Source organism: Episyrphus balteatus, chromosome 3, assembly GCF_945859705.1.
Source record: "Episyrphus balteatus chromosome 3, idEpiBalt1.1, whole genome shotgun sequence".
Lineage (NCBI taxonomy): Eukaryota > Metazoa > Arthropoda > Insecta > Diptera > Syrphidae > Episyrphus > Episyrphus balteatus.
Window position 1 is genome coordinate 75,737,569 of NC_079136.1, and position 25,367 is coordinate 75,762,935.

Below are 25,367 nucleotides of genomic sequence, written 5' to 3' on the forward strand. Positions count from 1 at the left end.
GTTGATACAAAGTATTGTGATTTCTAAAAAAAATTTTGTTTGGTCTGAGCTAACCCCCCCCCGAAATGAAATCCTAGCTACGGCTATGCCTCTTCCATAAACTTGACGAGTCAGCTATCCCCAAACACATCTTCAGTGGCAAGAAAAGCTTTTACTAAGCGGGCGATGTGGATTGGTGCATTTTTCTGCTGCAATATCCAGTGCAAAGGTCCAAAAAGCTCTTTTATTGCCGAAAAAGGCGATTGGATAAGAGCTTTATAAGAGATTCCTGTCATTTTTTTTTAGACAAAGACCAAATCAAAAGCACTATAATATGATATTGCTCCCCACACAATTACTCCTCTTTTTCTAGAATGATTCTGGTTTAAAAAGCGCGTTTTTTTTGCGGATATCATGGAAATAGAAGTTGTACCCATCAGGGCCATCTTAGTTGAATTTTTTTTCGTCACTAAATGCGACATTTCGCAAATTTAAAACCATTCTAATTTGCGTATCCGAGGTGCCAGGTCATTAGAAGACGTGCGAGTTCCTAGCATTTTTTTCATTCTTAAGCTGTTAGGTGTTGGCTTTTTTTTTGCAGTTTTATTAACTTTATTATAGTTTTTACCGTATGACGTAAAAGGCATTATTCTTGATATAATTTCGAATTGAATGGTCGCTTCTTTCTATTTTTCTTGCAATACTACGCATAGAAAAGCATTCCGATTGTTTGTAAAATTTTTTGTACCCATTTTTGTTTTGAATATTCCTCAAACAATTGCCTTTACGAGATTATGGGCGTTAATATTCTAATACAATATTCTGCTAAGTTGTAAGATTGTATTAGGTTTTGTAAACTATCTGGCATGGGACATCTTTCCTTCGAACTTCTTAGCCAAATCATCAGAACATTGTCCACATATTTTTAACTTTTTTATTATATAATGTATTTCTGGCCGGCCCCCGGCCGTCGGCACTGACATCTTCAAACTAAATTTGTGGCAGTTCACTTTCTATTTCTTCATTCTTTGTTTCTAGTTATTTTCTAAAAATTTAGCATCTAATGTGTTAAACACGTCATCGTAGTCGCTTGAGAATTACAAGATCGTATCTCCAAAAAATTCAAACTTGACTATTTATTATATTTCAATAAAATACGTTATTCATACAGAATTTAAAATCACTTTAAAACCAATTCTTACGAAAAGAAAAACTGTATCTAAAAAAAATAATTTAAGACCCCAGTTTAAGTTATACGGCCAGGGGCCTGGGGGTTTGAAATACAATTATAAAATGACCCATGACCCATTTTCTTTTTCAACATTTCGCTAAGGAACAAAAAACCGAATCGAATGCTTTTAATCAAAAACCTAGTTAATAAAGTTTAAAACCCAATATGAAAACAAAAAAGATATTTTCCCTTTATTTTTATTAAATTCAAAATTAAGTCTATTGTAAGACATAAAGCAGGTATATTTTTAAAAACAAACAAAAAAAAAACATGTAATAATATTGTACCTAGTTCCTAAATATATCCTTTTCAACGGCCTGATAAAACTATGAAAAAAGGGTGTACACTCTGCCAAAATATATATTATATTCCAAACAAACAAAGCATTCATTCGCACGAATCTCATTGAGAACCGGGATGGGTTATTGTTATTATTGTTTTCCACAAACAAAGATAAGTGAAATTGCAATATTCGGAAGACTGCGTGCGTATAGCAGAAAAACTCATTATTTATGAGGTAGGATTGACGCATCATCAGCTAAATCCTCAACACCAGCCGCAGCCATTATTCCGCACATCTAAGCAACACACAACCGAATAACCGATTTATAAGAGTAGGGGAGACAACAACCGAGTCCTTTTACTTTATTTCCCCTCAGTGTTAAATTTGTTTTGATTTATTCATAACTGTTGTTGTATTGAACAAGAAATTTCAACAAAATAATTGGTGCGTTTATGTGACAAAAGGGTGTGTTGAAGTGAGATTCTATAAGTCTCGACCTTCTTAATTTTTTATGCTGACATATCCATAATATCGAAAACGCCTGCTAAAAAAAATCTCTGAAAAGACTATGTAATTATGCTGCGACCAATATGTTTATACTGGAACAAAAATAATAAGTGTGTTTTAATGAATCTGTATCGAACAGAAAAGAACAGAATAGATCAGAAGATTACAAGACAAAACATCTTTGTTCTAAATTGTTCTTTTTATGTTCATGAGTTTGACCGGCACATTTAAATATTGAATTTTTTTCCGCTTCTTATGATGGGGTAGGGGAAGTGTCAACCATCGGCTGTATTTTTTAATTTGGAAAAAAAATAGATAAAAAGTGCATTTCTTAAGAGTTAATAAATAATACCAAAAAATGTGACGCGAACAAGAATTCCAAACCGTGCGTCTGCGCGTGTAATTAGTTTACAGGAATGAGGGGGACCTAAAATTTTCCGCCGAATCCGAACGATTGAGGTGAAATAGGATGAAACCTCTGGCACCCGCATGGCTCTCCATCGCACTTACTATAACGCTTCACCACGGGATACTACTAAAGAGTCAATGATTACCTAAATAAAAATAAATAAATAGAGGAACATGAAAAATTGGTAAATAATTTATGGAATAATTTTAAACAAAACTATTTTTAGGAATCGGCATATGAATTTTGTCGAACTAGGTATAGCTCACGACGAAAAAAATATCTACAATACGAAAAATTCGAAATAAAGAAAATCTCGAATCAATATTTCATTCGCGTGAGCAAATTTCAAATTGCTCCAGAATCATTGGCTTACCTGTCATTTTCTCATTGAACTTGAATGGCCTCAAAGGGAAAAATAAAATAAATAGTTAAATCCATAAAATAATAAGTTAAATCCAAAAAGGAGGTGACATCTCATGCAACTTTAGTTTTTGTGAATTTTAGAATTAAAAAAAACGTGCATTCCGGTGTCTGTTCACACGTGAAGAACGTAAAGGTTTCATACGTGAAGAATTTCTTGTACTTTCCTTATGTGTTTTTCGTATATTTAAAATGGTGGAAAATAAAGTTTTCAGTTCGTACATTCATTCCAGACACTATAGCGCAAAATTTTAAACGATTTAGTAAATTGTTAAAGCCATTTAGTAAGTTACTAAGTTAAAAAATAACCCCGCTTTTTAGCTTAGTAGCTTCCTTAAATGGCTTAAGCAATTAACTTTATCGTTAAAAATTGTGCGCTTATGTGTCTGGCCTACTTCACGGTGTTACAAAAATGAGGTTTTAAAATATACGCGGGCGGAGACCTATCAGGTTTTGTAGAGCTAGTCGCACTGAATACGAAACGGTATTTGAAAATCCCCTAACACCCCCAAAATCTGGAGTTACGGGCAAAAAACGGTTTTTTGGACCTTCACCCATTGAAAAAATTCTAGCTTCGACAATTTTTTACCCATTTTCGATTTTTTTACAGTTTCTGATAGAAGATAAATATACCTTTTTAACAATGTATAAAACATGTAACTCGGTTAAACCACTTAGAATTTATAAGATGTCAAAGTTCAAAAATTAAATTTTTTTTGTCATTTGCCCAACTTCGGCATCAATTTAAAGTATATGTTTTCAAAACAACATGCTATTTAAAAAATATATTCTAAAACTATATCTATTTCCCAATCGATCGAGATATTTTTTATGAAAATCACTTCAAAATTGGCTTAGAAAATAAAATTTTTCGATTTCAACCCAGATACAGAAATTCGAACTTTTAGGTATAGAACAAAAATGTTGTTTCGGCACGTAGTAGGATAAGTTGGGCGCCAGGATTTGATGAAAAGTTTTTGTGGAGGAGCTCAATACAAACATTTTTTTTCTTTGGGAGGGTGGTCTATCTCCCCCCGTTTAGGTGGGAGGGGCATTTTTCTAAAAAAAATTATCAAAATAAAAAAAAATTATTAAAAAACAACGGCAACACTTACAGTAATAAATGATACCATTTCCAAAAGGCAAAATTGTGCATTTGATTCTTATTTTTAAATCAATATAATATTACCAATAGATTTTGAAATAATCGATTTCAAAGTTAAAAATAGGGGAAAAAATTTTTTTTAAACTCATTTTATACTATTTTTGCCCAGACTGTGAATTTTAGTAAATAAATTTCTTAGACAGAAAACTGTCTCAATTGATTCCTTATCGAACCGTGAAAACTATATGTTTCTATGTCTTCCAGTTTTTGAGAAAATTGAAAAATAAAAACAAATAAAAACAAAAAATATTTTGAAAAAAGAAAAATCTGATAAAATAATTTTTCAATTTTCCCAAAAACTAGAAGACATAAAAACATATAGTTTTCACGATTCGATAAGGAATCAATTGAGGCAGTTTTCTGTCTAAGTAATTTATTTACTAAAATTCACAGTCTGGACAAAAATAGTATAAAATGAGTTTTAAAAAAAAATGTTTCCCCTATTTTTAACTTTGAAATCGATTATTTCAAAATCTATTGGTAATATTATATTGATTTAAAAATAAGAATCAAATGCACAATTTTGCCTTTTGGAAATGGTATCATTTATTACTGTAAGTGTTGCCGTTGTTTTTTAATAATTTTTTTTTATTTTGATAATTTTTTTTAGAAAAATGCCCCTCCCACCTAAACGGGGGGAGATAGACCACCCTCCCAAAGAAAAAAAATGTTTGTATTGAGCTCCTCCACAAAAACTTTTCATCAAATCCTGGCGCCCAACTTATCCTACTACGTGCCGAAACAACATTTTTGTTCTATACCTAAAAGTTCGAATTTCTGTATCTGGGTTGAAATCGAAAATTTTTTTTTTCTAAGAGAATTTTGAAGTGATTTTCATAAAAAATACCTCGATCAATTGGGAAATAGATATAGTTTTAGAATATATTTTTTAAATAGCATGTTGTTTTGAAAACATATACTTTAAATTGATGCCGAAGTTGGGCAAATGACAAAAAAAATTTAATTTTTGAACTTTGACATCTTATAAATTCTAAGTGGTTTAACCGAGTTACATGTTTTATACATTGTTAAAAAGGTATATTTATCTTCTATCAGAAACTGTAAAAAAATCGAAAATGGGTAAAAAATTGTCGAAGCTAGAATTTTTTCAATGGGTGAAGGTCCAAAAAACCGTTTTTTGCCCGTAACTCCAGATTTTGGGGGTGTTAGGGGATTTTCAAATACCGTTTCGTATTCAGTGCGACTAGCTCTACAAAACCTGATAGGTCTCCGCCCGCGTATATTTTGAGTGTTACACCGTGCTTTTGATGTTTATGTGGATTCCTACACTGCCTTACATCTTACAAGAAGTTGAAAATATTTTGACAAATTGACATGAACGATGGAAGAAGGAACACAAAAGAGAACGTCAACTTTTAACGGCGAATATTTATAATATTTTTAAAATATTTTATTTCAATCCCTCTTCTGCAAGGAACACCCTTCACCGTCACAATTTATACAAAACAATTCTTTCGTGCAGATTTTTTTATTTATTTAACTATATGCCAGTTAGACCTATGGTCTTTGAAATGCATACTACACGGCACTAGTTATAAGGAAACCTGGTTAAATGGTAAATGTGGTTGAAGATCAGTCAAACCCATATAAAATTTTGACACCTTCAAGAATATCCCCAATGTCCACACAGGCTTTTTGTTGCCATGCTTTATTTCTTCAGTGTGCATTCTTCAGATCACCCGAAAAATTCGTTGGTCAAAAGGTAGGCCTAAAAACTCCTGGTTCAAACAATTGTAAAATGGAAAATACAAAAGCGGGAGGCTTGCCGCCGATTTCTGAGTCAACCCAGCAAATTCCACTGGAGGATAATTAGTATGAAGCAGATACGTGGAAGAGTTACAGTTCGACGAAAAAGGAAGAAGACATCTAGAGTGGCACTTATAACTCTAATCTTACCCTTGAAAAGTCAAAATCATGGAAGGAGCAACTAATTCAACGACGGACTTCCGAAACAAACTTTAAGACTAACGAAAGAAAAGTTTTATTTCAAGACACTTTTTCATCTATGCAATTTCTTCTCTAGTGGCCTCACATTCCTTTATAAAGATAAGTTCATTCCTATAAAATAAGAATGTAAGCATCTGTTGCTGCACTGCTAGTGCCTTTTGATTTGTTTTATTTTTAATTTTCGTAGAAATAGCTTCTCAGATTGGCAGATTCTCTTCCGGACAAAGTCTTTATTTGAATAGAGATTTATTTCTTTGCATTTTTCTACGAACTCTTACAATAATCCTTCATCTCTTGAAAATGCTTGTTATTGTACTGTGGAATTGTTAAACTTTCATAAACATGGCAACGATTGATATTTTTCAATAAATTGGAGGCAAAACAAAAAACATTATTTGTAAACTATTTGAAACACTTTAAATAAACAAATTAACCTCATGCGATCGTCACGAACGCATACACGGTAGGATCGCCATCCAAAATTAATTGCTTACAAACTCATGTTTTCCATCGGCAGCATTCAAAACTGTGATATAGGGATACTGACAGTGCTTTATTTGGTGCACATACACGCACGATAAATTACCGCCAATTTTTTCTACGAATATCGGTACTCTAGTTGTATCGTGTGTATTCCTCATTCGATTTTTTACAGTTTAAAAGTCTAAGCCAGTCTAAAATTGTTCAATAGCAAAACAATTATTGTTTTAAGAAGTATTTTCAAGACATGTATATATAAATTGTTATTCATATTCAGCTCAAAAATTACTCAAAACTCCTTTTAAGGGTAGGTTAAGAACCCTTTTAAAAAAAATCAAACTAAAAAAAAAATCGTCAAATCAAGGAAAAAAACAAAAACCGTTTTTTGGTGCAGTTTACAACCGGCCGGTTTAACCGAAAGGAAAAAAACCGGAAAAAACGAAAACCGGTTTTTGTACCAACAACCGTCATCCCTAGCAGTCAGTGGCTCTCGCATATTTCTGTTAGTCTGACTTTCTGTGTTTTGTAGTGTAGTGTGTCTATGCGTGTGTGTGTGTGTGTCCTTTTCTAACTACTAGAGCTGCAGCCTAAACCACTACTTCCAACTTCGTAGTTTTATTCGGCGATTCCTTAGAGAGGAAAATTGAATTTTTATTTTTAGGACTAAAATTAACGGTACTTGCCATACGATCAAAATGGAAAAGACTGTTTTTTTTTTCTCATAAACGGCTCTATTGATTTTGGTGCAAAAAAAAATGTTTTATTTCTATGTGGATTTCCGCTTAATTTAAACCGATCGTGCATTTTATTTGCTTCTCATTGAAAAAACTTCAACAGATAAAATTATACTTCTTTAAAAAGATAAACAAGCGTTTTGGTGATGCTCTTAAAGTTAGACAATGTCCTTAGTATTAAGGGTAATAACACCTTGAATGTAGGAAATCGAATCTCATTTCCATGAGCGTATAATTAAACAAAGTTGAAAGATTATTTTCTTTTGTGTTTTTTTAGACTCCTCTAAAGTAGACCCCAGAAAATAAGAACCCAAAAGAAAAAAATGAACTAGGTCCCAAATTGGGGTATTATTTCATAACGAAATTATGCACCAGTGAAATAAGGTCCCAACGAAATGAAAAAATGCCCCAAAAATAAGGCCCCAACTTGTTTTAACCTTTTTTGGAAAAATTAAATCAAACCCCAATTTTTCTTTTTCATTAAGAACTTGATTTTAGATAGTGAAATATCACTCCAAACCAACAGAGTCATCTTTGTTGACGGAACTTTTAAAATTGTTCCTCAAGGATGTTTCAAATAGTTGCGATTTTTTCAGCTTTATTCTGTTACTAACTTCTGCTATTTTTTTGTTTTCAATGTAAAGACCGTGCTATACTTACGGTGACCATATTTTTGTATTAATAAATTATTTTTTCCCACAATTTTTATTTATTTATGTGCAAGAATTGCTTTAAAGCGCATTTTAGTTTTGCTCGTTTTTTGAAAAACTGACAGCTTCTCACTACTACCTACAACACATAACTGCGCATGTGTGAAAGAATATTCCATAAATTCCAGGACTGATTTGGAAGAAAAAGAATGCATTTCAAATATTCCGGAATGGATAAAGAAACAATCAAAAAGTTTATCCGGAATATTCCGAGGCATAAAGAAACGAACTAGGCGTGTTCCACGCTTTTGGAATATTAGGAAAAAATAAAGAAGCATACTCAATAGGGTCTCTTAATAACTTCTAAAAAGTATTTTTAATGCTTTTATCTTCCAACCACTGTTTTCTTGTTTTCCTTACAAAATAATTAAAATTTTGAATAAAAAAATCAGGGAATTTGCAAATACGAGACAATCACGGGACAAATTTCAAAATACGGGACACTTATACGTCCCGGGTAAACCGGGACGGATGGTCACCGTTGCTTTAATACATCACGGACGAAGAGAATAGCTGCAAAAAAAATCTAGCGATCCTGCTGCAGATCATCAGGGAGTCCACAATAAGCGGTATTTTACAAATTCTGGGTCCTTGATAAGCGGAATTTTAGAATTTTTTTTTTTTTGAAAGACAATTTAGTTTAGCATTTTCATCAAAATGATGAAATATAAAATAAGGCCCCAAATTGTTTATAAAATTAATTTAACCCCTAAAATAAGTGTTGGGGTCTTAATTCATTAGGGCCTTATTTCATAATGAATCTAAATTCTGTCGGATCGAGTGGAAAGAAGTATGTGTGGCGTCCAAAAAAACAGAGATTATGATCAAAAGTACACGTTTAAGATTTAAGATGATGGAACACGATGGCGTTAACGTAAACGGCGACGTTGGTTGGTCCCATACTCCCATAGTGAAGATTGTCACCAAAATGGACCAGCACGTGTACCAAGATAATCTGGTGGGTCATATGATACCCTATGGAGAAGACAATTTGTCAATAACATGGCGCGAAACAATGTTAATAAAATGAAACTAAAATCGCAATGTGAAAACAAATTATAAATAAAATATTTTTATATTTTCTTCAACAAATGTTCTACCAATGTAGATATATTAACCATTGTGTCGTCATGTGATTGCTGAGATTTCGTTCAACAAAGATATTGGTTTGTGAGAATAGATAACTAATTTTTATCTATACAACATTTAATCAAATGAAAATAAAAATCTTTGAGGTTGGTTTTGGATGAATCAATTCACCAATAAACGTCTTTAAACTATTAAACAAACAAGAACTATTAACTACGTCAACTATATCCGTCTTAAATTGATCGTCTCATCGACAAGGCGACGCGATACGGCCGGCGGCGGCGACATGGCGCAGAATCGTCGTCGTCGTTCCGACGTTTCTTTTTCGATTAGTTATTAATACTTAATAGTGTTATGATTTTCTTAGCAACGTACAAGGCAATAACCATTTTTTTTGATTAGTATAGTATAATAAAATACTAAATATTCTTTCAAAGAACACAAATAAATAAAAAAGGTCAAATAACTAAAAAATATGCTAACAAAAAGGTCCCACAACGATAATCCTTCGATAGAATCAATAAAGTGAATAACTCTCCCCCACAGTTAAAGTCACTAAACATATCACACATAATATTAAACAAATGTAGGTAACAGGTAGATAAAGGGATATCATACCAGCTAAGACACAATATAATAATAATACCAAAAGAAAAAAAAAAAAAAACTCGTCGCTCAACCAAAAAAGATACAATGAAACCCCAATTAAAAGAAACCTTTTTTCATATTATTTTGTTTCTGTTTCTTTCAAGTCCAGACCTGGCTATGAATTTGACAGCTCAAAAATTTATAATTTATTGTTATGACTTGAGTTCTTAACAATTTATAAAAAAAAATGTGCACATTAATTTTATGTCATTTGATGTTACGATGCGTTTCTATATTTTTTCGAAAGAGTTTCACTTAAATGAGGTTCTAAATTTATAGCGACAATTTGAAGAGGGTAACTTAGACCATTTTTAATATAAGCAACTAAATGATCTGGGTATTGTTCCTTGTTATTATTGTTTATTATAACTTTCATAAATACAAGACAAGACAAAGAGTGTATTCTCAGAGTTTATTTATACAAATGTGTAAAAGTCTGGAACGTGTTGCACAATATATGACCTGACCATGACCATTAAGCTGTTCTAGTTTTTTTTTATAAAATTTAAATGTGAAAAATATTGACAAATGCAATAAGGATAAATGAAGATCACTACAAATTGATTTTGTCCTGCTTTTATCTGACCTAGTTACATCATCTTCAAATTTTACAAAAAAAAATTATCCAAAGAGGCAACCTCTTTACAAAAATAAAAAACAGCAAGTTGGGATTTTGAAACAGTATCAGTGTGACATAATTCAGAACATCTATTATATAATAACAATGATCATTCGCCGACTTATGAATATGATGGAATGTGGAATGAATAGCGGTCCATAGATACCTACCCTAAACGGCAAAATATAGACACAAAAACTGTAAGGAGATTACGTTACCTTTCAAATACTTTTTGCTTTATTATTGATGTACCTACCCCTATTTATGTCAGGGTTGGAAAAAATCTTTTTTTTTTATATGCACTTTGCCTTTCATTATAAATAAAAAAAAAATATTTATTACAAATAAATATTAAATGCACGACTGGATCGCACGTACTTGTTCTCATGGAATAAGTTGCTCGGAATATTAAAGATTTTTGGTGTTAAAATACATTAAAGCACATTTTTAATTTAATTTTATGAGAAAGGAGAATGCAAAACAAAAAAACAGCACCGATAAAATATATTTATATATGGCTTGTAGAAAGCAAATATGTAAGATTTATTTTCAAAAAACCATTACTTGCATTATGTGCATGTTGACCAAAAACAAGCTAACAGCGTCATTTAAAAAACAATCTTAGCTCATGGCACATGATAATAGGGTAATCTTACTTCCCTAAAAAAAGTCTTGGCTTATTAATCAACAAAAAAAGTTTCAAAAAAATTCTTTAAAAATTGGATTTTCAAAAAAAAATTTTTTTTTTAATCAGAAAAAAAAATGTTTCTTTTGGAAATGTTTCTTGATTTCTCAACGTACAAGGTTGCTAAATTCATTTTGTGCAACATTTTTCGTTAAAATTGATTAAATCGTATACGAAAAAGTCAGAAATCAAGAAAACGGTTCTGAGAAAAATGATCCAAAAATACTTGTTTTATTTCAGCGGGAACCTAAATGCAAAAGTAAACATATTTTTTGTAATCAAAATCGTTAAAGCCGTTTTTTTTTTCATTTTGCTCGTTTTAAGGTCAAAAACCCAAAAACCGAAATCCCTAAAATCCAAAATCCCGATAATCAAGAAAACCCGAAATCCAAAATCTGCCCATAGTCCCAAACATAGAAAATCAAAAATCTCAAAAACCAAAAATCCAGAATGGGTCGATCCCGAAATCCCAAAAATTATATGTATAAAACGAAAAATTTGTCCTGGGTCAAGATCCTGAAAAACGATATTCCGAAAAGCCAGAATCCCGAAAATTCAAATTTTTTTTGTTAACCCCTTGTAGCCCCATGTGACATTTCTGTAACCAACCGAAAAACATCGCACAAAAGCTGTACAAACTATATTTCTTTCCTTTTAAAGCTTCTAGCATAATCTTTAAATATTGCTCTTTCGATAGTAAGCCATATTTCTAATAAATGGCTACAATAGTTTTCAATTGGCAGTTAAAGTTGAAAGTTGGGCTTTTTTTGAAAATAAGCAAATTTTTGTAAAAACTGCGAAATTCAGAAAAAATAGTTTTTCTGGATAAACTAACGGGGTTTTATTTTTGGATTTGGAAAGTGCCTAAAAATAAATATTAGATAGTTTTTTGTTTGAGTTTTTGCATATTTATATAAAAATAGATTATTTTAACTTATTTTTTACTCCTTAAATATCGAAAAACTAAGCAAATAATGAATTTATTGAATTTTCAAGAAACACTTCTTTTATTATAGGTAAAGGCCAGTCAATTGACATTATTAATTTTAAAATTTACGATCTTGGGTTACAAGGGGTTAATAAAAAAAAAATTCCTAAGAAGTGAAGATTTTCTATTTGATTTAAATCTACTCTACTTTTTTTTCAAATTAGTTTGCTGCTTTTTTGCAGGGGCATTTTCTTTTGCATTGATCAGCTTTCAAATTAAAAAAAATATAAATTAAACAAAGAAAATATCAAAACGTTCCTTTTGATATTTCTGTTAAAATTTCCCATAAAACAACAATTATAGTATCGGGACAATACCTAGTAAACTGTAGATAACTATTTATCTGTGGCTAAGTATACATATACAGATATAACTAGTTGTTGGTTTAATACGTAAGCTGTTTTGATTTGCTGTCCTTTTTTCACACAATTTTATTCGGACTGGCAAAAAAAGTGTTTTTTTATTAATAACATTTTTCATCTGCAGAAAATAACTGGGAAATATGTAATTTTTTCAAGAACAAACTGACACGATAGCAAAATGTCAGTCATATAAAAAAACGAGTATCGTTAAAACTTAAACGATTATCGTTTTTACGCAGTCGCTCTTAAACGATAAAGAGTCGATATCAACGATGATCGTTTTATTTAATAGGCTCTAAGAACAGTGGATTGCAACCAGAAGAGCAAAAACAAATTCACATTTGTATACATCTTGTAATGTAATAAATTACGTAATCAATTGCTTAATTTTTAGTCTGCTCCACAGCAGAATTAACTTATTATATTAATCACAACGCAAGTGTCAAAATGTTAAGAAAAAATATATATTTTCTTATAAGAAAGCTAGATATCTACGCAAAAAATTGATATTTTCGATAACTTTTGATTTTTGAAATATCGATATTTTCTATATTGAACGATCATCCGGGGAAAAAAGGGGCCAAATTTTTTCTTGTAGCGAATTGTATCTTCAAGTACCTATTGTATAAAATACTTTTTGATAGATTTCATCGTTTAAAAGTTACAAGCGAAACAGTACCTACCTAATTTATTTTGAAATAATGTTCGATGAACACTTCATTTGCTTAAAGTACCAGTGTATAATGTATATGTATCTATAACACAAAACGAATTAAATGAGATATATGTACATAGATACCTATAATATTGTAGATACAAGATCCAAAAACGTTTTTTCATTTTATTTTGAACATTAGGTTCAGAAATGTTCTTTTTTTTTAATAATAAAATCAGTCCATACCTAAAAGTTTGATTCACAAGGTAAAGGACGGTGCAGAAATGAAAAAAAAAAATATACACATATATTTAGGTAGGTATGTGTTTAACAAGTTGCTTTTTGGAGTCGTAAATCATACAGTTCTTTTTTATTATGTAGGTATTTGGTCTGAGACAACGACAACAAAGAAGAAGAATGAATCTGCATGTGTTCATATAATTTTTCAGGAAACACCAAGTATCACAAACATTTTTTTGTATCTTATCCCAGTATCACAAATATCTTTATGTTATTTGCTTACCGTTCCTTCTTCCTCGCTCAGTTAAATTTAGAAAATGTTATTATAATCTTTTTGTTTTGTTTTTGTTTTCTTTTTTTCCAATTCTAGGTGAGAAACCGTTTAGATGTGAATACGATGGTTGCGATCGGCGATTTGCGAACTCTTCAGATCGTAAGAAACATTCTCATGTGCACACGTCAGACAAACCGTACAACTGTCGCGTCAACGGCTGTGATAAGTCATACACTCATCCATCTTCACTGCGAAAACATATGAAGGTAAGGACCATATTTATTTATAAATTGTAATAGGTTATACTTGGATATCGTTTTGTAAGAAATAAAACAAACATAATTTTTAAATTATTCAGATTATGTATCTTAGTATGTCTTGGACTACTGATCAATATATACCTGAGGCGGTAAACATTCCTTAAATGCCTGTGCTACGTAACCAAGGGGCAACGTATGTCCTAGCCAAGTTATTTAACAACTTTGATAATATGTACCTGTACCGTGTACCTAAATCCTTTAATAATCAGGACATTTTCGAATATAGAAATTTAAAGCATAAAATATTTGTTAAGCTAGTAGAAAACCAGCAACTCAGAAGATTTTAGCTAATTGACATGATTTTTTTCAAAGATGTACCTACAAGTTTTTTTAAAAATCGGTGCAGGAACATAAGACCCAGGGATATATTGCCCACTTTTTATTTATAGACCTTGTGTCCCACTTGAGTTCCACTTTAGTGAGGCAGCGTGATTCTTTTGTTCGCCGAACCACTACCGTGCCGCCGGCCGCGCAGCCTTGATTAAAAATTACTTATTCGTCGAACTTTTCCTGAACCAAAGTTGGAGTCATGTTTTGTACATATACAAAAAAAAATTTATGTTCGTTTCATAGCAAATCTCGAAAAGTTTCCTACTTCATTCTGTCACTATCAAAATTAAACTGCGTCCGGTCGGTCGGTGTCAGCACTATCTATTTATACCTCTGTTTCCGAGTTCCAGAATTACTGGAAAATTTTTCGTCTTTTCTAGAAATTTCCTTTCCAGGAGGTGGCGCTGTATATTTCCCTTCCAGTGGGATATTTTTGGGATATTCAGCTTTTCAGGGAAATTCCAATGAATGCGTACAGAAATTTACTAAAGGTAGGTTCACATTTATTAAGCTCAGAGCTCAGAAAACGAAAAACCTTGAGAAAAGTATAATTTGGTCTCCCTAACAAAAACTTTTTTCACGAACGTAATTGATTTAGACCCGTTTGCTGAATCGAAACTTAAGCATTTAAGTTTTACATAAATTCTTATGTGACAGTTTACGCAGAGGAAAAAGTAGCTAATAAGAGTTTATGTTCAACATAAATTATTTAAGTTTTGATTCAGCAAATGGCCCTTAATCGATTACGGCAGACAAAATCGAATGGTCTTAGAATTGAATATCTGAAGATTTAAAAATGATATCAATTTTATTGAAACGGGCTTAAAAAGGGTCAAGCTTCTTCTAAAATTAAAGCCATTATTCATTTATTTTTGTCAAAAAGAAAATTTTCACTCTGAACAAACGCGCGTAAAGTAAGTACCTCTTACTTGAAAAAAAAATATTAATAAGCAATTCACCACTCAGACCTCCAAGACCATAAACAAAAAATACCAAGACTGGAAACTCGGCGGTCAACTGACGTTTGCCTACAAGCTGCGCGGTGTGGTGAATGTCGTGAACATATCGTTGTGTTCGTGTCCGATGTGTGGTGAATGTCGTGAATCTATAAATGTGTGCGTGTTAACGTCATTTATCAACGTGGTGGCTTTCACATATATTCACAGACAGCACTGTCCACAAAAGGGTTTTGGGGGGAAAGACGTACGAAATTTTAAAGTCTTGGTATTTTTTGTTTATGTCCAAGACATTTTTGGCTTTCAGTTATGGATAGAGCACTAAGATGTAACACTCGAGCGATTTGGAGGATATTTTTTACAATGCGGTTTTTTTAAACTTCCCAATGTAAGAAACAAATTTAGGCAAGGGCCCTTTTTTTTGAAAATGCCTATTTTTTAGGCAAGGGGTTAACCTTGATTTTTTCTCGAAAATCCTTAAAAAACAGATTTGTAATTTTTTCACCCGAAATTATTTGTTTCCCAAAGGAAGAAAAATTTCGATATTTCGATTGCAATAATTCAGCAACCAGGCCTTCAAGAATCTTTTGGATTTTAGTTTTGAATAGAGCTTAAAAAAATCTTCCTTTTGATGTCGCGCTCAATAGATTTTAGGGAAATTTATGAAAATTCTGTTTGTGTTTGTAGGCAAGGGTATCCCTTGGATTTTTTTCGAAAATCTTGAAAAAATCAATTTTGAATTTGTTTACATAAATTGATAGGACTCTTCATTGTGAACTCATATCTGTTTACCAAAACTTGATTCAAGACTTTGATATGAAAATATCGATAGCAATACATAATTTAAAACCAAACCAGTTTTGAATATAACATACATTCAGGCAAAGCTGTTCTAAAAGCATATCCTCTCTGGAGACGAACAAAATTTGGTTTTGAGGTTAAAATGAAAAATTCGCGCAAGTGAATACTAAGCAAGATTTCGCTTCCTTCAGAAATGCGGCCTTATTTTCTTTCTATATTGCAATGCAAACAAATAAGTCCCGCCGGGCGTTATTTCAGATTTATTTTCATGGAAATAAATACGCATTTCAAATGGGGCCTTATTTCGTTGGGCGTTATTTCACGTCACCCCTCTCTCTTTGCTTTGATGGCCTTTCTTCGTTCAGGTTAAATACATATATATGATTTCATCTGGTTGTCTTCCTGTCCCTGTGGTAGAGAAGGGTTTTCAATTAGTGGATCGCTCCGATAAAAACAAGAGTTTCCCCGGTAAAATCACGAGTCGCATCGGAAAAATCGAATTTGAGAAAGAATCTTTAAACAAAATAAACTCAAACTACTTAGTTACTACTTGAAACCTATAATAGAAATTTTGAAATACCTACCGGAGTTAAAGATGGAAACTGAATTTTTTTTTGCCGCCGAAGCACTAGCACAGCCGAACCACAGTCGTTTGGTAGAAAAATGTGTGCTTCGGCGGCGGTGGTTCGGCGAAATAGTAGTTTTTAATTAAGGTGCGGTTGTGGCTCGGCTGTGGTCCAGCAGTGGTTCGGTGGCGGTGGTTCTGCACCGAAAGTTGTGCAGCGCGGCTGGGTTCGGCGAACTTTCATTTCTACTCGTAATTGTAATCGACTTAAATACCTAATTGAGGTCTTCTATGGAAACATTACAATAAATTATATTCATTTATAGTTTGAATAGCTTTGAAACTTTTTTTTCTTATAAATAAGTGCTATTCTTGAGTGTCCATCAATAAGGATCAGTCTTACAAATATTAAATTCGTGGATCAGCAACTTTTATCTTCTGAAATCGGTAGTTAAGCTGAGGTTTAGCACTGGCTCAAGGTCCATATACATATGGATTAATAGCCACATCAATGCATTAACCGAAGCTGGCCCGCAGCTAACCCACCAAAATCGGCGAGTTAAATTCCTGAACCAAGGCTGAATCACGTTTGTACAACTAGCGCTAGTAAAAAGTGTTTTCCGTCGGCTACTGTTTTAAAGTTAGTTATGTTTATTATAGTGCAAAGTTGTCGATGAATTTTTTGCTTTTTACTAAATGCATTAAACCCGACCGATTCCTTCCTTCAATTTTTCTTCCAATTTCTAGGCCTCAGATTCTACTTCCACGAAGTTAAATTCTACTTCGAAGAGGTTAAGAATAAGAACAAAGTCCATATTGTTGTTGTTCTCTTACGTACATAATATAAATCACAAAATGTTATATATATTATATACTAAGGAAAATGCCAATTTTCGTAATAATTTATTGAAAACAATTCTTATTATCTATTGCAATTTGATAAAAATGTGTCAAATGATTTTCCTTCCCTTCAACTTACACGCGCCAGTTATGTTTATACAAAAAAATGAATCAGCCCTAAATATTATATATTTATTTATGTGTGTATAAACACATAATAACCATGGAAGATGGAATCATATATTGCGCTTGACACATTTTTCAGATATCTACTTAAAATTCATTTTAATTGATAAATCAAATACAGAAATTCATTTAAGTTCAAAGGTAGTTGACACGTGTGTATACGGATAGGCGTTCCTGTTTAGTATATTGTACGATTGATTCCTTTTCATTTATAAAACACATAATCGAGGCTGGATGAAATATTGTGGTATGTGCAGATTTAGGATTTTGAGCTAAAAATGCAGTTTTCTTACAAAAATAATAGGAAGGTACATAGGGTTCATCATATTTCAATAATCATTTTTTTCTATGGCTGACTTCGGTCATTTTAAAATGCCCTCAATCCTGTTAAAATAAAATTATTTAACAAAAAAAGAAAGGATTTATGTAACAGACGTAGCTTACATTGAGTCAGTACCTATACCCAATAAGTGTAGTTGTTTTATTTTAGATTTTATTCTCTTTTTTTCTTGGCATGTAAAGGATTCGTAAAAATTGTCAAACTGAAGATAAAAATGACATCAGGATGATAGAGAATACGAAAAAAATTCGTCCCGCAATTCTATCTGTGTATCAGTCTGCCTCTATCTATTGTAAAAACAAGCTAGTTTAAAATAAATGTCTTAACGCACTTCACAAAATATCCCTGGAAATGTGCTGAATACCAAAAAATACACCTCCTGGAAATGGAAATTTGCTGAATATCGATCGAATATGAATAGTCTCGAACTCCGCATTTAGGAATAAATTGTAAAATATTAAAAGGGTAGTGCGGATGCGGACACCGACCAGACCAGACACAGTTTGATTTTGAAAGTGAAAGAATACAGTTCGCAGTAAAGCTAAGCGTTAGATATTGTTGACTATGGATATAGTGATTTAAATAAAATAGTGAGTTCATTTGAACGGAAAATAAAAGAACCTAACTAAAATCGTACGTTAACGGTTCAAAGAAACTTCTTTATACAAATAAAGTGTTAGAAATAAGTAAAATTTTCGCAGGCTGTGGTTCGGCTTACAAATGTTTTTTGATCGCGGTGCGGCGCGTGTCCGTCGCTGAGGGAAAGCCCTTATTCCAGGGCCAATATGAAAAACTAGTGACTCGTGAAATAGAGATGGGAAAAACCGGTCGGTTTGAACCGGTTTCGGTTTTTTTTGCTTCGGTCAACCGTTTTTTTTGTTCTCCCGGTTCAAACCGGTTTTTGCGAAAAAACGGCGAACAAAAAAAGACCCGACGAGACAAAAAACTGAAAACCCTCAAAACTTTCATTCTCTCTCAACAAACCATATTATTATGAATTTTCATTCATATTCAGCTAAAAAAATTCCTCAAAACTCCTACTAAGAATGAGTTAAGAACTCTTAAAAGAAATCAAACTAAAAAAAGCTTTGCTTAGGGATTTTCTTCGAAAAGTTGTTTTTTTTTTTTGGTTGAAAAATTAAATTAATCTTGTTTTTTGGCTATCAAATCAAGCAAAAAAACCGAAAACCGGCCCGGTTTAAGCGGAAGGAAAAACCGAAAACCAGTTTTTGTATTAACAACCGCCATCCCAATCGTGAAACTTTAATTCTATATGGAATCATAAATTTTATTACAGTGTTGCCGGCTATAAGTTAAAAACATTAAATTTAAATCGTGTAATGATCCATTTAAATATAAATATGAAACTGCATCAGGGAACTTGATTTTAAAACTGTTATCGTGTGTGATGTGTGATCCTCTTCCTCGTAGCGTCAAATCATTTTGCTTTATCAAACATATTTATAAATTAAATCAGAGATTTGTTTTGGTTATGAGATCTCTTGGGTTGCGTTTAAGAATAGCTGCCGCAATTGCTGGAGCAATCTTGCAGGTACTGAGAAAAAAGAAGTGACGGCGAAATCCGTCACTTCTCTTGAGACGATTCCTGAAAAAAAGAGAGTGACTTCATTGATTGGCTACTACATCGGTAAAATGATTAATTTTTTTGTGAAGCTTGGAAAAAAAACAGATGTGTGGTACATCTGCACTTATCGCTGCATGCAGCGCTGCACCCAAAATACATGTGCATATTTTTCAAATTTTGGATGCCAATTTCGTTAAAAAAAGTGACAATCTACTTGATATGTATATTAAAATTAAATTATTCAAAATTAAGATGGATTTTATCAAGACAACACGCGCCAATCAAATTTTAATACTAGAAATAAAAACATCGAGGCCCTGGAGGGAGTTTATTTATAGTGAAAACGAGAGGGACGGGAACTGCATGGCTTCTTTAATAAACTTTTTCTCATAGTAAAAGTTGAAGACCATGATCAGTTCCGCAAAGCAACTCCAATGGGTATACAGGAGTTTACTCTGCTAAATCGTTTGCTGTTCACTCGATTAAAAAAGGAGGACTTCATTCCGCAGTCCATGAAAGAGGTCTGTTCTTTTAATCACGATAGGTTATCAGGGAAAATGAAAGTTGATGCGGTCATTGAAATGTTTAAACATTCATTTGAAAAGTTGGGAGTTCGTTGAACTACATTGGAGATGGCGACTCCAAAACTTAGTCAGGAATATTAAATGCTGCACTTTATGGTGATATTGAAGTGATACAAAGAAATGTATAGGTCATGTTCAGAAGCGAATAGTTTGACGACTAAGAGAGTCTATAAAGAAAACTACAACGGAAATTATTGTTAAAAATTGAAAAAAAAAAACGACAGAAGCAAGAACTTGCTGTTGCTGGAAAGGGTAAACTGTCTAATGAAATCATCGATACATTGACTGTGTATTGTAACGATGAATTACTGAATTTCTATTGTGAAGAAAAATATCTGAACAGATTATGTACCTACTTTTTATAAATGTCATATAATAACCACTGAAAGTAGAAAAGAAACTTCTAGAAGCAAAGACGAGAAAGTTCGAGGACATTCTCGAATTTCAAAATTGAGGTATAAAAGGATAGTGGAGACACCGACCAGTTCCAGTTTTTAATTTTAAAAGTGAAAGAATACAGTTCGTGGTAAAGTTATGTGTTGCATATCAATAGTAGTTAATAAAGTGAGCGTAAATAAAAAAAAATTGAATTAAAATAAAGTAAGTTATATTGAACGGAAAGAGAATGTGGAAATTAAATAAAGAGAAATGTTTTATTGCTAACCTCAATAAAATATTACATTAATATTAATATAGTGATAAGAAAGCAGTTCGGAAGTTTTACAAAAAATATAGAGAACATGTCAAGGTTATAAACCTGAGAACTGGAAATATCATAGCACCACTTCTGCAATCTCTATAATGCCAATATAGAAACAAACATTTCCATCCACCCGACATGGCTGAAGTGAAAGAAGTCATATGCAAGCTTAACTCCAATAAATCTGCTGGAGCTGATGGCCTTAATAATACATATAAGTTTGGAAAAAAAAATGTCTCTGCAAACCAACAAATAAAAACTTTTGTTTATTCTTAGCAATCATTTGTTGTTTCCCGTGCAAAATTTTACTGAGCTAAGTACTAAGTTACCAATAAAACACGACTTATATTACAACGAAGCACAGCACGCAGCGTGCGGTCGCATTTTCCCGGCAAACGGCTGTGGTTCGGAAGTAAACAAAATCCAATTTCCATATTTGCACTGAATTTTCGAAGGGATCCGCCTACTGCCACACCCATTTTTATCACATATCAGTTGTTTTTGGAAAGGCCCGTACAAATTTTATTAAAATGTTCCTTTGCTAAACCGTAGCCTTTCAACTATTACTTTGCAAGTATTCATTAAGCTTCTTTTATCTTTTGAAAAAGTCGGATGTCTAAAAACATTTTTGTTTCCGTTATTTGTAGAATATTCTCTACAATGTTGTAGTTGTACCATTTTGAAAAGATAATTTAACCCACCAACTTTTAAGGAAACTTGCTAAAATAGCGTATTGCCTTTTTTTGTACACTACGGTTCATTTAATTAGGGTCATGTAAACATTTTAAGTACCTAGTTAGGCAAAAAAGTGAATGCATTTGTTAGCAGGGTTATTCAAGCTTCCGTAGCAAACGAAAATATTGAGAAAACTTTAAATTTGTAGTCATGGCAAATGAAAGTCCGTCGCAGGGTAATCATTTCTTGGATTTTTTTTTTCGAATGCCCATAACTCAGAAAATGTATGGCTACGATTTTTTAAAATTATTTTTCTGATAACTGTCACCACCCACTTTATCTACCGTTTTCGTTTTGACGTTGACTTTTGGGACAAACTGTATACCAAAAATCAGCCTGTTACAAATTTATACCTTTCTTTAACTATTTTTCGTCTATTCTTACTGGGTTAACAATGTCCTTTCAAAGATAAACAAATTTATTTAATTTTGATACGATTTATTTTTTGAAAAGTGATGACACTTCAAATTTCTTACTGTCCTTAAAAATATGACTACTATTGCGAGCATGGACCTGATTACAATTTTTATATTTTCTTTCAGGTTCATGGAAACGCGGAAGAGCGACTATCATCTCAAGGTTATGACAGCGAAGGAGAAGAATCAAGCTCGTCAAGTATCCTCACAGGAGGTGCACAAACTCCACCAATGATACGGTTGGGTGAATCAGTCGCAAATTCATCACCAATATCTATTAAATCAGAGTGTAATGCTTTGGGACAAAAAGTCATTGGAAAAAATGCCAGCGCCACCAACAACTCAAAGTCCCCAGGGCCAATAATTTCCTCAGCTTCATATTTGCCTTCTCCACTAGGAGTGCTTCCATCACATAACCATCAGTATCGTGATTCAACATCCGTGCTTAACAATTCTCCCGGTAGTACAGCTTTAAATCCTGCTCCAATGTTAGTCACTGAGAACCATAGTCACCATCTTTTATATCACCCATCACAACATCACACACCATCTGAGTGGTATCCAACGACCCCTTCAATACCGGGTGAATCACCCAATTATGCTCTAAGTCCGTTTGGTCATCACAACCACCATCATCTAGTGCATTCAGGGGCCGCTACTGCATATTAAAATAAAAATATGTAAATAAAAAAATAAAACAAAAATAATTATATTTTGAAATTATTAAATTATTAAATAAAACTATAAAGCTGTTGCATTCAACTCATCTTGACTGTCTTTAAAACAAACTATACTGAAATAATGTCTAGTTATAAAATTCAAAAACTAGTTTTATTTACTCGAATATTTATTTGAACAAGATTTTACTATTCGCTAAAAAAATATGTACCTGTACCAACTTTTGAATTATTTTGACATATTTAAGACTTTTCAACAAAATTTTGCCTCAAAGTTTACCTACATTTATGTTTTTTTTTGCATTAATAATAATTAAAATAAATTTTTTTCAATAAACAAATATAAATTCTGCACATATGTTAGTTAGTTTAATGTTTTTTTGGGAGCCACCCCACTGATTTGCGCTTAAAAAATAATATTAAATAAATTCATCCACTTTCGCAAAAAATTAAAAAAACAAAAAAATAATTGGGATTTAAGTGTTTTTTCGATAGATCGTTTAAAAATGAAACAAAAGCATTTCAAAGCTTAAACTTCCCAAAACAAATTAGTAGGTATGATTTTCTTTACTAGTAAAAATTAAAAATGGAATTTCGCCGAACCACTGACAAACGTGCTTTTGAGAGCGATGTGGAATATTCATCAATACATCCCATCGCTCATCTAAGGAGTTCTTATCTTGAGTCCCACAATGTGCAGCGCCAGCGGAATCATCACTGAGACACAGCTGCACCATAATCCAAAATGTATTTTTAAACGAACCATTAGGTATCAAAAATTTATTTCGCCGAAATAAATCCGAATGCAGCTTGCGGTCGCATTTTTCCATTATTTTTTAAATTCAATTTCCATTTTTACTCGGAAACCCATACATGAGTCTTGTATTCAGATCGAGCTTAGTTTTAGCTCCCATGCAAATTTTTCTCTTAAATTAAGACGAGCTTAAATAAAAATATTTATATCCAAATAGAATCCGTGGCGTGCGTTACATCGAAATTTTCAACTGAAAGCCCGATAAAATACACGCGATTTTATGAGAACCGACAGACGGTGGCCAACGGACGCGACGGAAAAAAGAGCCCAACTTTCAACTTTTTCATCCGCCATATATGTTAACGTAAATAAAACAGTGGGAGCATTGTTTATTAGGTCTCCTAAACTTAAAACTATTGCAAGAATAAATGAGTTAACATTGTGCAATAGGCCGGCAACTCTACCTTGAACTTATCTATTCTTCCGTATCAAAAACATACAAACGGTTCGGGAAAACTGTGGATTTGGTGCGAGGGCATGCATCAATAAGGGATGTGGCAAAAATTGTTGTTACAACTGTTGAATGTTTTTGTCCATCATCGTTAGTGAATGGGCAATTAGGATACGACTCAAGGATGCTGTCCTTATACTGAAACATTCTGCCACGGGACCAATCGCGACTTCAATAAGGTCAGTCACATTCATATACAAGTGCGGTAACATTGCGTCAATTTACCGCTCGTGCGACGAAGCTGCGAGAAAAAAAGACTCGCAGACTCCCAAAGCACTTAAAAGCAGAAACACAATCACGCTTTGCCAGACGCGTCATCGCGTTACGTTGAGAAATCCTCAAAGCGCGCTTCTGTCACTTTGACTTCGAACAGCTGATTGAAACATAAAATCTGCTGTCGAATACAAAAACACACAGTCACTTATTTAGTTTATTCTTTAATCCTATAGTTATAAAAACAAAACCAATCAAAATAAATTGTTTTTTAAACAGAACAAACAATAAAACTCAGTCTACAATATCATTTAATTATTGTTGTTTTTGATACGTAAATTGTTTTTATTTAAAATATCTGGATGTCGTTTTTTTGTGCAAAATCTATATAGAGAAACAAAAAAACACACCTAGTTTTGTAATAACTTAATTTTTTTTTATTCACATTTGACCCAATAATTATGTGGGTGACTGTAACTATGTCTGATAAATGTCAGAGAGCGAGCAAAAGTTCAATCTGGTTGAACTTTTGCTCGCTTTCTTACGTTTCCTTACGTTTGTCAAAAAAAGCGTACGTAGAAAAAGCGTCATTGTGAGAGGTTACACAGATTTAGTATGGTTGAACTTTTTGCAGTTGTCAAAATCGACGGCAAAGCGTGATTGTGTTTCTGATTTCCTTTAATGGTAAACTGACGCAGCGTCACTGTACTTGTGACTGATTCCTGTATAATTAAATGGCATAAAAAACGCATGTGTGCACCAGGCCTAAACAGCTTATCTGGAGTTCTATTGGTCGCACCACCGAAATTAAGTATTCAGGCTAAGGAAAATGACAGAGCATTCTATTAAGAATTTGAAAAAGTGTCAATTTGGGCCTCTCATATTAATTGGAAAACATACGTTATTTAACTCCCCGAAAACCATACTTCTTTTCTTCCTTTAATTCGGCGCTTTTATGAGGGGACTATAATTCTCCAACTTATCTTCATCACACTAGTAATCCGACTGCAAAATTCGCCGGGCTGACCGCAGCATCTGAGGCAAGCTTCCCAGTTTCTTGGGTTAACTGATTGTTCATGTTTTTGCATTTGCTTGTACCAGGAGTTTTTAGGCCTACTTTCTTTATTACATCATCTCACTTGCGCTGTATGATATGGCCTTCTTGATGGGGTTCTCAGGATATCTCCTTTCTACTTTGAACATGGAAATAATAACTGAGTCGGTCGTGTTCTAATTTTTGGGAGATGGTATTTTCAACATGAAGGCTACCTCGTATTTTCGCATCTTCTTATACTTCGATCAAACTTTTGTAAATCTTGCTGTCAGACGAGGCATCATTTCAGCTGCCGTTTACTTACTCTCTTTCTTTCTGTACATTTTTTAATACTGTGAACAGAATGAACAACCT

At 32.8% G+C, this 25,367-nt stretch overlaps 1 protein-coding gene across 1 annotated transcript in view; it reads left to right on the plus strand.

Moving 5' to 3' along the window:
• Positions 1-22,675, plus strand: part of LOC129913336 (pair-rule protein odd-paired) — a 70,655-nt gene extending 47,980 nt beyond the window's left edge. Inside the window, exons 2-3 of the mRNA XM_055991948.1 lie at positions 13,543-13,712; positions 21,931-22,675. Of these exons, the coding sequence (XP_055847923.1) occupies positions 13,543-13,712; positions 21,931-22,473 (713 nt within the window). The 3' untranslated portion in view covers positions 22,474-22,675. The remainder of the gene's footprint in view (positions 1-13,542; positions 13,713-21,930) is intronic.
• Positions 22,676-25,367: the final 2,692 nt, after the last annotated feature.